This window comes from Eretmochelys imbricata, chromosome 3 (assembly GCF_965152235.1).
Source record: "Eretmochelys imbricata isolate rEreImb1 chromosome 3, rEreImb1.hap1, whole genome shotgun sequence".
Classification (NCBI taxonomy): domain Eukaryota; kingdom Metazoa; phylum Chordata; order Testudines; family Cheloniidae; genus Eretmochelys; species Eretmochelys imbricata.
The window spans coordinates 149,932,606-149,948,786 of NC_135574.1; the positions used below are offsets into that span (position 1 = coordinate 149,932,606).

A 16,181-nucleotide genomic window follows, 5' to 3' on the forward strand; every position below is an offset into this window, starting at 1 on the left:
CACAATTAGTAGTTCTGCATTTTCACATGCGAGTTCCTTCAGAAATCTTGGGTGAATACCATCTGGTCTTGGTGACTTCTTATTGTTTATCAGTTTGTTCCAAAACCTTCTCTAATGACACCTGAATCTGCAACCATTCCTCAGATTTGTCACCTAAAAAGAATGGCTTAGGTTTGGGAATTTCCCTCACAACCTCTGCCTTGAAGCCCATGTTGTCTCACTAGCACTCAATGGCTCCATATAGGTATGGAATGGTACAGGGGAGAAAACTAAAACTTGAAGGGCCTTGTGTTGGAGATATAACTGTCCATAATGACTCTATAGCAGGGGTTCTCAAACTTCATTGCACCATGACTCCCTTCTGACAAAAAAAATTACTTCATGACCCCCAGAGGGGGGACTGAAGCCTGAGCCCACCTGAACCCCACTGCCCTGGGTGGGGAGGCCAAAGCCTGAGCCCCACCGCTCTGGACAAGGGGGCCAAAGCTGAAGCTCAAGGGCTTTAGCCCCAGGCAGGGGGCCTGCAACCTAAGCCCCACCACCCAGGGCTGAAGCCCTCAGGATTTGGATTTGGCCCTGGGCAGTGGGGCTTGGGCTTCAGTCGCGGGCCACAGCGAATCTAAGCCAGTCCTGGCGACCCCATTCAAAGCGGTTCGCAACTCACTTTGGGGTCCCGACCCACAGTTTAAGAACCACTGTTCTATAGGTTCAGACACAGGTTATGCTCATATGGTTCCAAATGCTCCTTTCTAGCAGAACTCAGAGAGTGATGATGGGTAACTACTTCTCTTCTCTGAAGGCCCTCACCTATGGGATCTTGCAGGTGTCCAGATTATCCCCTATTCTCTTCAATATTTACCTGAGACCATATTAAGGTAGAGTGAGAATTCATGGGCTCCAATGCCAATAGTATACCGACACCCAACTATACATCTCAGCCCAGGTCTACACTACAAACTTTTGTTGGTCTACCTATATCAGGGGTGTAATGAGGTGTGATCTCTGACTGACATAGCTGTGCTGGCAGAAGTGCCTAACATGGATGCAGTTATATGAGCAAAACTGCAGTTTTGCTAGTATAGATTATTTCGCCAGGAAGGGATGGTTTTATTATACAGGTTCAAAGCACAGTTTTGTTGGCATACACTCTAGGATCACTTTCCTGGTATAGTATCCTGGTATAACTAGACCAGCAAAGTGCTCCTAGCATAGACGTGACCTCATTCTCCTATGATACTACCACTACTAAGATTTAACAATTTCTACAAGTTCTCAGTTTCCGGATGAAACAGCAGCTAGCTCAAACACAACGCAGGCAACACAGAAACGATGCTGGTCAGCAGAGGGAAAAGCTTTGAAGAACTAGCTGAGACTCCATCTTCCTGCATCTACCTTTCCATTGAAAGCATACCGTGTACATTCATCGAAGTGGTGCAACGCCCCACAGTACTGTTTGACTATCTCATAGCTTGGATAATCAGGTACCATCTGACTCAAACTTCTTTTTACCTCCAGCTTGCTAGGAAACTCTGCCCCTTCCTGCCAGGAGAGGACCTGGCTCAGTCATCCATGCATTAGTCACCTGAAGGCTTGACTACTATAATTCACTATATCTGAAGCTGAATGTGAACACTGTAGAAAGGCCCCAGACAGTACAAAATTCAGCTGCCTGCCTCCTGCATAGTTTTGGTTCATGTGAGTACTTACAGCCCATCCTCTGGACCTGGCACTGGCTCCCAGTCTATTTTTTATGCAATTTAAAGCCTTGGTCCTTATCTGCAAAGAAAATCAGTGGATCAGATCTCAGCTCCACCTAAGAACTGCCAAGAAAGTTGTGCTCCTCTGTAATAACACAGATCACAAAACTCACCACATACTATGTGAGAGCTTGGGGATAAAGCTTCTCAATTGAGGGGCTCCTACTGTGAACCAATTTCCAGCGATTAGATGAATTCAGGGTCTGTCCTACTTTTAGAAAGTGCTTCAAAACCTTCTTTGATAAAGCTTTTCCAGAATACCCCTTCCCCCACCTCTACCCCCAAAAAACAAAGCTAAAAACTCCCAGAAAGCAGTTACTACCCCCAGCCAGCCACAAACACGTCGTCACTCAAAGCAGTTTTCTATAATCCAAAAAGAGAAGAGCCAGGAAATACATAAGTCAAATAGAGACTTTGCTATTGACCTTCTTTTTTTTTTTTTTTTTTTTTTTACGAGGAGGAAGTTCAATATTATGTTGATGAGCAGCAGTACAAAACCCTAAGATAAAAAAGAACTGAGACATCTCAGGGCAACTAGATTCATGCCTGCCAGCCTCTTGGAGAGTGTACTGGAATCTGGTGGCTTATAGTATCAAATGCCCCAGAGAAGTCCCGAAGGATGAAGATGAATGTTTTTCCATTTTAAATGGACAGGAGGCCATCCCCCACCAGAGCAGCAAGTGCTGTCTATGCTGTGCTCTGGATTGGGAGGAGTCCAGAAAGTGCAAAAGAAAGGTGGTACTGGAGACACATTTTTGGCTATCTTCTATACTAGTTTGATGGGGGAAGGATGGGATAACCAGATGACACTACATTTTACATGGTAAAGCTCACTTCCTTCCTCCCTCTGACCCACCCCCCGATAGGAGAGGGGAAGAAAAGTTGTGAAGGGTGGTCAATTGTTGTGGGAAGGGAAAAGGTGCCTTCAAAAGTTTACTTTGTTTATTAGTTTTAGGGATTACATGGGACGGAATTGCTGCAGTTTAGCTGTAATGGAGTGTGGTTTTGAGTTAAGTCAAGCGCACCTAGAGTGGCTGAACAATAACTCTTATTCTGTATAAATCTCATTGTGGATAAGAGGGGGAAGAGGTTAAAGAAGGAGTTGGTCTAACGTTTAAGTGTCACGTTTTCAAGAGCTCAGGACCTAGCAGTTCCCATTCATCTCTAGGAACCTAAATGGGAGTGGAGCTGTCTCAAAATCTGGCCCCCGTTGTAAGTGCTGAACATACTTGAAAATCCATTCCTATATGCTTTAGCAAAGATTGTGTGTGTGACTAAACTTCAGTGCTTCACACTAGAGCAACTCTTGATTTGCAAACTTTTTCTGTGTACTTATGATCTGGACATGCATACAAATGTACTGTCTGCCGATATAAATAGGTCTGTAATTTTGGTCCTTCAAAAGTATTGGTCTTTTTACATTTTGCAGATATTTTAACCTCTGTTTCTACATTTTATGCTTGCACATAATCTTTATATAGAATTCTATGTAAACACACTCACATGCACTACTAGAAAATACTGCATTTTGGCATGTAATTCTTGCAGTACCTTCCTCTCTAAGGCATCTAGGTATTTTTAGGTTCTGCTTGAACGTCTGTTGATTAGAATTTCAAATCAGCAGGAAAGTAAAATTTCTTGCAAGAGAGGTGAAAGAAGCCAGAACATATGGAGCAGAATTCTGCACAGGAATAAGTCTGTGGCTTTATTAGACCACTTTTGAAGAGGCTCCAAATAGAATATTTGTGAGGAAAAAAGTGTGTTATTAATTAAAATTCAGAAGTGGCATGAGCTGCAAATTCTGGTGGCTTTGAATTTGTGCCTTTTCATTCAGGAATAAAGCTGACAAACGACAGCAGTAGTGTGAAGCTAGGACTGAATTTAAAATGTCAAGCACTCTGACTTTGGCTGTGAATCTTGGCATCGCTTCCATTTACCTATCCAGGGAAGCTTCCCCTTCAAAGGCTGTAGGAGGGTTGATGTTGCATACATATTTTGGGCGGGGAGAGTCAACTTTCAGAATGGTTTGTGCATATGGCCACAATCACCGTGCATAACTTTGAAAACTAACAGGTTGCTGTTAGAACCGGTATTTCAGGAGAGAATTGCTCACTTTCGCTTTGACTAGTGAATCAAGTCTGAATATTACTAATGTTTTCAAATTTATGACCCAGAAAATACTGTTACAGTTTTTATAGCATTTTACAGTCAGGTATTTTGTAAGCTTAAGCTAACGAGGTTTTTGCAGTTCTGTGAATTGAGGTGTTTGGAAATACTAAAATAAAACCCCACTAAAGTGGAATTTGGGGTTTTGTCTTAACTTCAGTGGATGAGTCTACAACTCAGCACATTTGCTATGAAAACTTCAGGGTAAGTCTGAACATTTCTGATTTCTACAAAAACTAAATCTTAAAAGTGCTGAAAGTTGAGCAGTTATTCCAGGGTAGTTAGGTCAATGTGCAATTGCTTTTTTGCTAATTTAGGCTTAATCTTTGAGATGGGGCATTGTCTTCAATATCTTTAAATCACCATGCAAATTACGGCACTACATAAATATTTAATAAGAATAATCTTTGTTGACACTTGTACTTGAGCAATTTTTCTTTCTCTTGCTAGCTTCTCAAGACATGCTCATATCCCAAAAAAAAAGGCTCTTGTCATGACAGGTTTTTGGATTCTTAAACACAGGGATTGGCATTTGGAAATGTTTTCTCCCTTTCTGTTTAACATGCTAGTTAGTCACTGAAATCCTCATATAGATATTTATCAGGAATATCCCTGAACTTCTCCAGTGGACTCTACTACTGGAAGATTGAGGTCTACAGATCTGCCAAAAACCTGTAAGAGAATACCCAGTCCTTCTTGCTGTAGCTTTCAGTTGCTGGCTTGCAATGAGGGTAAAACTGTTGGCTTGCAGTAACACCTACAACACCTACTCTGCAAAAAGGGGCATGTTCCAGGACCATATTTCCTTCCATTGAGTTATCGTGACAAGAAAAGGAATTGAACTGAATTGATGCCATTTGAGGGAATTAAGAACCCTCCAAAACTCCATCCTGACTTTTTCCTAGTGAATTACTATGCAATTTATTTTAATTGTTTCTAATGCTTCATGTATTACTTTGCTGGTATTTTAGCAGCTAGCTGCTTTCAAAACTCAGAAGTCAAAACGTCAAGAAGAATTAAATGTGGGGTTTTTTAGCACTTTGGTGGAAGCTCTCAATAGTTATTGTTCCATATTCCTGTCTAGTGATGTGAACAGCTTCTTACCTAACAGGGACTCAGCAGCATTTCACTTTCACTTTCACACAGAGTAAGAACAGAAGTCTGATGTGCTCTCCCATCTTAGGTACATAGAGCTGCTTTAGTGACCTCCAGCTGAAATGTGCTTTCTCCAGCAGAGTCCTCAGGAAGAATGAAAAATGAAGGGCAGACTTCACAGCTGTTCTTTGCTGCCTTATAGACTTTCTTTGAATGATGCTTCCACCATTTTCAAGATCACTTGAAATGGCATGAGTACTCTAGAGAGAGATGTTACACCAGGTGCAGTCCTAGCTCTGTGTCCCATTGAAGTTCTAATTAATGTAGCAGAAGCCTCGTTTTGATGAATTCCAGAGAATAGCTCCTTACTGCACTTATAAGATCCCATAAGTAGGGCCCTACCAAATTCATGGCCATGAAAAACGCATCACGCACCATGGAATCTGGTCTGCCCCCGCGAAATCTTGTCTGTTGTGATTTTTACTTCATACTATACAGATTTCACAGAGGAGACCAGCATTTCTCAAATTGGGGGTCTTGACCCAAAAGGGAGTTGCAGAGGATCGTGGTGCTGCCTTCAGAGCAGGGGGGCCAGAGAGCGGCCGCTGTTGGCCAGGTGCCAAGCTCTGAAAGTAGCACCCTGCCAGCAGCAGCACAGAAGTAAGGGTGGCATGGTATTGTATTGCCACCCTTACTTCTGTGCTGTGGCTCTACCTTCAGAGCGGGGCTCCTGGCCAGCAGCCACAACTCTCCAGGTGCCCCGCTCTGAAGGCAGTGTCACCGCCCGCAGTAGCGCAGAAGTAAGGGGAGCTGTACCGCAACCCCTCCTACAATAACCTTGTGACCGTCCCACAACTCATTTTTGGGTCAGGCCCCTTACAATTACACCACTGTGAAATTTCAGATTTAAATAGCTGAAATCATGAAATTTATGATTTTTTTAAATCCTATGACCATGAAAGTGTCCAAAACAGACCATGAATTTGGTAGGGCCCTACCTATAAGGTATTAATGCCTCAGTACATCTTTCCACAATGCTGCATTAGATGAATGTAGTGTAGAGAGCACAGTACATAGCCTATTCCTGACATGAAGTGTAGCACATTGAGATCTGCCACCCAGAGCTGAAATCTTTCGTTTTGCTGTATTTTTGCTATGACTCTGCTTTTGCTAAACTAGCCTTAGCTGACAGATATTTTTCCCCAGCAAGAAGTTTTTTGCTTGTTAAAGTGGACTAGCAAAGGTACTTCTGCATTTCTGTACTATCCTTTAGGAGAGACAACCCATATCCAGTATCTTTCAGTAATGAACTTAACAGTAAATATACCACAAGAGCTCATTAATCTAACTCTGCTTTCTAACCAAGAGGGAGCTCCTGTTTCTCAGGAAACGGTTTCATCTCTAAATCTGAACAGGTTTTAAGGATAAGAGTAGAGATAAACATATTGGCCTTCTCTCCTAGTGCAATAAATTAATAATGTAATTGCTGTCAAAGTTGATGAGCCTGGGACTGGAATGGGCACTCCCACACACAACCGACTACGTAGTGCCCACCCTGATTCCCAAGGCTAGTGAAGCAGGGAGAGAATACAGAAGCAATAATACAACTGTGAACTAGTGAAAAATTCTTCAGAACTATGTTGTTATACAACCTAGCTTCGATAGGCTGATGCATGGCTCATTTAAGTTCTTAGGGACTTTCGATAATGTTATCCTTTACCTATCTAAAAAGCCCAATGCATAATGTAAAAGAAAAGCTAATAATATAAAAACTTGTCTTAAGTAAAATGTTAAAAATCCTGTATTGGATATTGGTTTTTTAATGATGGGATTTTTTTTTATGAATTCAGTTGTAGGCATTATCACTATTCTGTTTGAACAGTCTGTAAATTTTCCATATGGGTTTTTAAGGCATTGTTCTCACTTGCACATATTTATAAAAAGCAAAAGCCCCGGCAATAAGAGACAGCTGAAAATAGTTTAGATCATTCACTGGCCCACTAGAATAGTGAGACTCTAAATTAACAGAATCCACCCAAGAAAAGCATCTGGATACCTTTTGTGGACAGACTGATGAATTTCTGTTCAGTGTGCAGTTGTAGTTTTTTTTAAAAAACGTTAGGAGACATGAGGATTGAATGGAAGAATAATAGAGAAAATATTGATGGAATATCTTTATGTAGGATACTGTGTATATTACTGCTCACCTCGTCTAAGAAAGGATGTTGCAGCATTAGCGGGGTCTCAGAAAAGGGTGGTGAGAATGATTGGGGCTTAGAAAAACTGATATGTGGAGCATGAAAATAATGGGATTGTTTACCTTAGAAGGAGACAAAATAAGATAGGATATGATAGTTACATAAAACAATGGTCTAGAGCAGTGGTCTCCAAACTTTTTGGATCGCGCATCCGCCAGGGCCAGCTCTAGGGAAGCGAAAAAAAAAAAAAGAGTGGCTGCTGGCGTGCGGCCAAAGATGGGGCAGGGAGAGCTGAGCAGCCGCCAGCGTGCCACTGAGGAATCAAAGGTCCAGGAGCGCAGCCGCCACTGTGATGGCGGCATTCCGGCGGTGCTCCTCCTGCTGTGCACCTCACTTTGGAGACCACTGGTCTAGAGAAGATAGAGTGAAAGCTTCTGTTCTCCCTGCTTCATATCACAAGAAGAAGGAGACAGTCAATGAAGCTGAAATGTGACAAATTCAAAGCTGATAAAAGGAAATATATTTTCACACAATGCATAATTAGACTCTGGAACTCACTGCCACAGAATGTCATTGAAACCAAGAGTTTTAGCAAGATTCAAAGAAGGATTGGACATTTATATGGATAGCAAGAATATCCAGACTTGTTAGCTAATGATATAAAAAGAAGTGGAAAGGATATGAAACCTCGTATTGCAGGGTTTAAGGCAATTTCTAACAGGGATTAGGATGAAACTGTCATGGTGGGCAGATTATACCATATCTGTTAATGCATGGTTTCTTGCACTTTCCTGTAAAACATCTGATGCTTGCCACTTTCAGAGACAGGATACTGGACTAGATGGACCTCAGGTCTGATGCAATATGGCAGTTGCTATATTCCTATGCCATCCAATTGGTACTGGTTCAGCAGGCTGATGTCCTATTTTCAACAAATGGAGAAAGGAAATGCCAATCTCAGTTGGAGATGTTCCCTACCCCAGAATGTACAAAAGAGAATCAGGCAAGTAGCCTGTTAAGTTGATACCCAAGGGCATTCTTACTTAAACCATCTTTACCATCTGACCTTGGAAGTGCCTGGTACTTCCTGCATATGTCTGCTGTGGATCAGCAGTTGAGAATAAATGGGGAAAGGGATAAAGGTTTTATATCCTAATTTAGCTGAATCATTGTCTGTTTTGTTAAATAAGATACCTTAAGTAAAGGAAACTCCATTTTTGTTGCTGGTATCCCAAGAATACATGCTCTGCACAAGGTAAGGGTGTGAAATATAGCGAAGTTTGTAGCAGGTGTCATCGAAACTGCAAGCCAAAATAAATCCATTCTGTCTTCAAGTTAGTTTTGCAAAAATAATCCCTCATGAGATTTTTTTTTGTATCGGTTTTCTTAAGGATCTTACCAATGTAAAGGTAATCTATTGGTTCTTTCATTTCTATAGTGGTGTCTTGTAATATAGGTTTACAGCAGTGGTTCTCAAACTGTGGGTTGTGACACCATTTTAATGGGGTCGCCAGGGCTGGCTTAGACTTACTGGGGTCTGGGGTTGAATCCCGAGCCCCACCACCTGGGGCCAAAGCTCGAGCGCTTCAGCCCTGGGTGGCGGGGCTTCAGCTTTGGCCCCCCTTCCTGGAGTGGTGGGGGTTGGGCTTTGCCCCCACCCCAACCTGGGGCAGCCTGGCTCATGTGGGCTCAAGCTTTGGTCCCCCCTTCTGGGGTCGTGTAGTAATCTTTGTTGTCAGAAGGGGGTCATGGTGCAATGAAGTTTGAGAACCCCTGTTTTAGAAGCTTGAAATAATTGTGGTTTTAATCTGTTCTGATTGTTTATGGAGAGGCACTAGCTAAGTGTTCTGTGGGAGGCAGAATTATGTCCTTTGAGCTATCATGCAGGAGGGATATTGTTGGCATACATTATATTGTACTACTTTTCAAATGCAGTGGATTATGCCATCCTGGTAGCTATGTGCTGCTGTTCTGCCATACTGTATCAGCCTACTACTACTTACCATCATACAGCACTTTTCACTTGCAAAGGCCTTTAGAAACACTACTTACAATGTCCCTGTGAGGTAATTATTATCCTCATTTTACTGATAGGGAAATGGACGCAGAGAGGAGATTTGTTCAAAGTTACCAAGTATCTGTGTCAGAGACGGGATCTGAAGTCAAGACTTTTATACTCACTCTGATGTTCAGCCCACATCCCGAGATGAGAGTTCGGTTTCCAGTCTCTCCCTAGATTGAAAAAGACTAGGTGCTGAAGAGGCTTTATTCTTCCCCTTTGGGGGGAAAAAAGGCTGCCTTTTATCATTGAAGTGCAGGGCTCTGGATGCCTGAATGGTATTAAGTAGCTGGGAGAGGAAGGAAGGGAGAGAGAAGACTGACCCACAGTCAGAAAGATAATGGCATGACATAGCATCCTGAGGAAGGGAATCCTCTGGGTTCTGACAGAGAGTGAGGACACCCTCAAAAAGAGAATGGCATTCAGTACAAATAGACTGGGGAAATCTGGGTTCTTTTTCCAGCTCAGTCACAGGGTTGGTGGTGCTAACAGAGTCAACATTTTTAAAATAACTTCTGATTTTGAGTGCCATGGTATTTGGGTCCCCAAACTGTGACACCATGGACAGCATGCTCAGCACCCACAACTCCAAAAGAAGTCAAAGGAAGCTGAAGGTGTTCAATGCCTCTGAAAATCAGACCCTAGATATTTCCAGCTGGGCATCCAAAATCAGAGACTAATTTAGAAAATGTGGGTTTTACTCTGTCTCATCTGTAAAATAGGAAACTTCCTTCCTCACAGAGGGGTGGGTTGCAAGAATAAATTACTAATATATGACTCCAACTCAGATATGCCATAGAAAATTTCTGTAAATGTAGGTGTAAACTATGTTGTCTCCCATTGAATGTGTATGATACAAAACAGCATGGAATTTAAAGTTGTTCATACCAATATTTGTGACAATATCATGAAAACAAATGAAAACGTGAAGTTTTCATTGATCTTGAAACCCCACTAATCCCCAGCATAATGCTGTTCTCCTGGGTGACATAGGATTCAGCCATTTCAAGGGAGTCCTTAACACAACACATTCTTTCCTTCTCCTTGGCAGGTTATGTGTTCTGTATGTTACATCGCCTGCCCGAACAACATGACTGCACGTTTGACCACATGGGACGTGGGCGCGAGGAAGCCATTATGAAAATGGTGAAACTGGACCGGAAAGTAGGGAGATCATGCCAGCGCATCGGCGAAGGGTGTTCCTGAGTGCGAGACTCTGCAACCAAATGCTGTTCTTAGTTCACTAATGTTAGCCTTATTTAGGACAAAGTCAGCCAGACACCTTGTACTGGGCAAGTTTCAGACTACAGCCAATCAGTTTCCTTTCTTTAGCCAACCGTCCTGGTACTGTAGTTTAGGGGTTGATGGTGGTTGAAATTGATTTCTGGCTGGTTACAAAGGTGCCTGCTAGCCAATGTATAAAATTAAAACATGAAGAAATATTTTTTTGAGCATGGCTAGTGGATTTAAAACACAACAAAACAAAAAATCCAAAGGCTTCTGTTATTGCTGGAGTCAAACTCTAAAAGCCTTATGCTGGAAACCTTCCAGCTGCAGAGTTAAAATAAATAGCTGAGTAGAAGCTGGTGTAAAAGTTTGCTATGCACACGGCTTTCAGACAAACTGTGTTTAATGTGCAGCCTTTCACCTCTTCACTTCTAGTAAATCCTGAAGAGGTGAAACTCCACTAAAAGCAGCAGTGGTAGCTGCTAAGCCCGGAAGACCTGACTGGTCATCCGTGCCTTCATCACGTGTGGCTTTTGAGGTTAGGCAATGTCACCAGCATCAGGGATTCTGTTGGGGAGGGAACATCTTTCTGATTCTTCCCAGGAAGCCAAAAAGAGAGGAGGACAGAGATTCTTATGAAAAAAATTTATATCTAACTTGCTGCAGAGATCCTGTTTTTCTTCATTTAAATTATGGTGATCTCATTTTAAAGCTGGTTCCATCCTAGAGCAGTAAACAGTGTATATTCTCTACATGGCATCCATAGAATTTCTAAGCGTTGTCTGACCAGATTCCACGGTTGTTATGTATGCTGACCAGTGCTGCCATTCCCACCGGCCGAAACCTGATTGGCTCTTGTTTGCCTTTTGCTAAGTGCAGGTATCTGATAATTGATCAAATAAGGCTAATTCACAGCACAGTAGCCAAGGCTGGATTCTACAGACTGACTTTCTGTAGCTAGACATATATATTGGGGGGGGAAAGGACATATTGTAGCAAACAGAATTCAGTAACAGTATTGGGGAACAACCAGGAAAGCATCCCTCATCAGCTTGAGTTTTAACAAGATAATCAAATGGGCTATGTCAGCCTTGTTTCTATGCAGCTCGATGCTCTCATGAAAATCTCTGCCCGCATATATTGCAAAGCAAGTGAATGTGAAATGCATTACATGGAATAGAAAACTTTGGATCTGTTGTTTAGACTTATGCGCGCTTTCACACTGAGCCACATAGAGCTGAACTGCACAGATCTTGTTAGTTTGTAGCAGAAAAAAAAAGAGAGAAAAAAAATCAGCATGTCTCCTGCTGCAGACAAAGTTTATGCAGGTCAAGAGGATTCATGCTGATTTGTCTCAGTAGTCCTATGTGGATATGGTTCCCTGACCCAAGTTAGTAAAGCATTAACAATCAGGTAGTTTAGTAGAAAAACTGGGATGGGGGGGAGGATTTTGTATAGTTTTGAAAAATTGGGCTTGTGTAAAACTTCCAAGGGGTGAAGTAGCATATTGTCACTCCAATAATGGTGTGTGGGGAAAGAGAGCTTAAATAAGTCCTCCTTTTTTCTGCATGTGTTAAAGGTAAATAATTTCATACATGCCAAATTAATTTTTAGTTTGGTAGCCAGATCAAACCATTTAATGAGACTTTTTTTTAAAAATACACTCAGCATCAGACTGTATTAGTGTGATTTAATCATGAAGTAAATCAGAAATGTTCCATCATTTGTAAAATGCAAGCTGTGTAAACCAAACTATTTTTTTATTATTCAAGGTTATGGAATCAGCAACAAAATTTCCAGCTGTATTTTCAGGAAATGGTCCCACTCCATCCTGGTGACAAGGCAATCTGAGGATATTTTTAACACTTGCCATGAAGAGTTTAAAAACCATGGATTTCAGCTGTTGCTGAGATACGCACTTTCTTTTCCTCTAAAATCATAGCATAGTCTTTGGTGGACATTCTGATTGACACACAAGACTCCTCCGCATTAATACTGATGATGCTGTTTATCCCTCCTACTCCTTTAACCCTGTTATAAATGCACAGTTGGTTTCAAGGTGGCTCTTAAGAGAACACTACTCAAAGTTCATGTGGATTATGGGCAATATTCACTTTAAAAAAAAGTGGGGGGAGGGGTTGTTCCTTCTGCAGTATCTGTTCTGTGAAGTTTGTTAAACGTAAAGAAAGCTTAAGTTCTTGTATCTTTAAAGAAAATCTTATTTAACCCTTTTGTGTTCTAGATTTACTTACACATGTAGCCTAGTGCTCAGTTTTAGTTTAACATTGTGAAAATATTAAAAGACTCTTGTAACTTTATTCTTTTTCCTCCTGCTAAAAAAAAAAAAAAAATTAAACCAATCAGACTAAAGTTTGAATTCCTCTCTGACTATTCCAGCAGGTCATGTTGATCTGCACTGTTTCTGCTGTTTATGAAATGTGAATGGGGGGGGGGGACCTCAGCACTGGGCCAGTGATTTCAAATTGTGTTTAAAGTTGGTGGGAAGTGGGTAGTATTTTCTGCCAGTCATTGGAGCTAGCACTTCTGCAGAGTTCAAGTTTAGCAATTTCTTTTGTAAGCAACTCTAGTTTAACCTCACAAAACTTTATTTCCTAATATTGAGATTACAGTAGATTTGTCACTTTTATCAAACAAGTTTCTTTGCTCTTAAGTCCCATGCATATGGTACTGCACACTGCTACAGTGGTATGAGAAGTAAAGAATGTCCTCTAAAGTAAATGTATTTTGATTGATTCTTCACCTGCAGTAGCTGTATGCTGAATGTAAAGTTCCATAGTTATGAGATGTTCATAATTGGTAATTAGGAGCTAAACTATATAGATTAGATCTTACAATGCCAATAACAATGGAATGTGTTGAACAAGGAGACAGAGTCAAACTGGTACTATTTAAATTCAATTTGGAATTGAAATTATGCCTGAATCATGGGACATGTACCCCTATTTTTTCCTGAAATGAACACTGTACTTTCAAAGATAAAATTGTGTATTGTGGTTCTTGCACACCACTTCAGTAGTATAGCAAGGTTAGTCACACTTAGAGATATCCCAGCTGCTGTTGGTGTAGCTCCAAGGATTGAGCCAAGATTTCAGAAAAAGAGGGAGATCTCTCAGCTAGGATGAGCAGTCTTGAGCCCTAAGTCCAAAATCCTTTCTTGCTCTGTATCTGCAATTGTCTGACTTGCAACAATAAAGCTTTTTTAATTACAGAAAATGAATTTAGCGCTGGTGAAAGTGCTAGCATCATGCAAGTGTACACATGCAATTATACTTCAGTCTGAAGGTGTAACAGTCCCCTGGTGCTGTATCCTCAGAGCCAGTCAAAAATTCAATTTTAATTTTTCTGATGACAAAATTGGGTGATCTTTTTCTTGTGAAAAGTTTGTCAGTTTTTTGACCAACTCCAATCCTCTGAACCCTATTTCGACGTTGTGCTAAAGTGAGTTGACTTTGTGGCACAAACTAAATTACGGAGAATGAGAACAATCATCTCTCTCTCTCTTTCATGTGAATGATTTGTGCCTACCTCTCCAAGGGTGAAAGGTACGTGCACTCAAACCCAGTTCTCTGCCTTGCAATGTTTATTTTTAATAATGGTCTCCCAAAAGGAAGAAAACGGGAATCTGTTATAAAATGCAAATTTTATAATGGATTCCAGATGCTCCATCAGCAAAATCATTAACAGTACCCAGACAGCATGGTCCTTGGTACATTATTAAATACATACAGCCATCAATCAATGCTCCTTTGTCACTGGGTATATTAACTGAAATTGCCACTCAGTACAGTAAAAAAATGGAGAGAAGCTCAAACTAGAGCGTCAGGAGGTCTGGGATAGAACAAATCTTTAGAGCAGTGGTTTTCAACCTTTTTTCATTTGTGGACCCCTAAAAATTTTTGAATGGAGGTGCGCACTCCCAGGAATCATAGAATAACAGAGTTGGAAGGGACCTCTGGAGGCCATCTAGTCCAACCCCCTGCCCAGAGCAGGACCAATCCCAACTTAATCATCCCAGCCAGGGCTTTATCAAGCCTGACCTTAAAAACTTCTAAGGAAGGGGATTCTACCACCTCCCTAGGTAACGCATTCCAGTGTTTCACCACCCTCCTAGTGAAAAAGTTTTTCCTAATATCCAACCTAAACCTCCCCCACTGCAACTTGAGACCATTACTCCTTGTCCTGTCATCTGCTATCACTGAGAAGAGTCTAGATCCATCCTCTTTGGATCCACCTTTCAGGTAGTTAAAAGCAGCTATCAAATCCCCCCTCATTCTTCTCTTCTGTAGACTAAACAATCCCAGTTCCCTCAGCCTCTCCTCATAACTCATGTGTTCCAGTCCCCTAATCATTTTTGTTGCCCTTTGCTGGACCCTCTCCAATTTCTCCACATCCTTCTTGTAGTGTGGGGCCCAAAACTGGACACAGTACTCCAGATAAGGCCTCACCAATGTCAAATAGAGGGGAACGATCACGTCTATTTCCCTCGATCTGCTGGCTATGCCCCTACTTATACATCCCAAAATGCCATTGGCCTTCTTGGCAACAAGGGCACACTGTTGACTCATATCCAGCTTCTCGTCCACTGTCACCCCTAGGTCCTTCTCTGCAGAACTGCTGCCGAGCCATTCGGTCCCTAGTCTGTAGCGGTGCATTGGATTCTTCCATCCTAAGTGCAGGATTCTGCACTTGTCCTTGTTGAACCTCATCAGATTTCTTTTGGCCCAATCCTCCAATTTGTCTAGGTCCCTCTGTAGCCTATCCCTACCCTCCAGCGTATCTACCACTCCTCCCAGTTTAGTGTCATCCACTAACTTGCTGAGAGTGCAATCCACATCATCCTCCACATCATTAATGAAGATATTGAACAGGACCGACCCTTGGGGCACTCCGCTAGATACTGGCTGCCAACTAGACATGGAGCCATTGATCACTACCCCTTGAGCCCGACAATCTAGCCAACTTTCTACCCACCTTGTAGTGCATCCATCCAGCCCATACTTCTTTAATTTGCTGGCAAGAATACTGTGGGAGACCGTGTCAAAAGCTTTGCTAAAGTCGAGGACTAACACGTCCACTGCTTTCCCTTCATCCACAGAACCAGTTATCTCATCATAAAAGGCAATTAGATTAGTCAGGCATCACTTTCCCTTGGTGAATCCATGCTGACTGTTCCTGATCACTTTCCTCTAAGTGCTTCAGAATTGATTCCCTGAGGACATGCTCCATGATTTTTCCGGGGACTGAGGTGAGGCTGACTGGCCTGTAGTTTCCCGGATCATCCTTCTTCCCTTTTTCCAGTCGTCCGGGACTTCCCCCGATCGCCATGAGTTTTCAAAGATAATGGCCAATGGCTCTGCAATCACATCCGCCAATTCCTTTAGCACTCTCAGATGCAACGCATCCAGCCCCATGGACTTGTGCACATCCAGTTTTTCTAAATAGTCCTGAACCACTTCTTCCTTCACAGAGGGCTGGCCACCTCCTCCCCATGCTGTGCTGCCCAGTGCAGTAGTCTGGGAGCTGACCTTGTTCGTGAAGACAGAGGCAAAAAAAATTGAGTACGTTAGCTTTTTCCACATCCTCTGTCACTAGGTTGCCTCCCTCATTTAGTAAGGGGCCCACACTTTCCTTGGCTTTCTTCTTATTGCCAACATACCT

The 16,181-nt window shown here is 42.0% G+C and overlaps 1 protein-coding gene across 1 annotated transcript in view; it reads left to right on the forward strand.

The window, feature by feature from the left end:
• The window catches only part of ZFAND3 (zinc finger AN1-type containing 3), a 244,140-nt gene extending 230,636 nt beyond the window's left edge, over positions 1 to 13,504 (forward strand). Inside the window, exons 7-8 of the mRNA XM_077813609.1 lie at positions 10,327 to 10,439; positions 12,275 to 13,504. Coding sequence (XP_077669735.1) covers positions 10,327 to 10,439; positions 12,275 to 12,340 — 179 coding nt within the window. The 3' untranslated portion in view covers positions 12,341 to 13,504. The remainder of the gene's footprint in view (positions 1 to 10,326; positions 10,440 to 12,274) is intronic.
• The last annotated feature ends 2,677 nt before the right edge of the window (positions 13,505 to 16,181 follow it).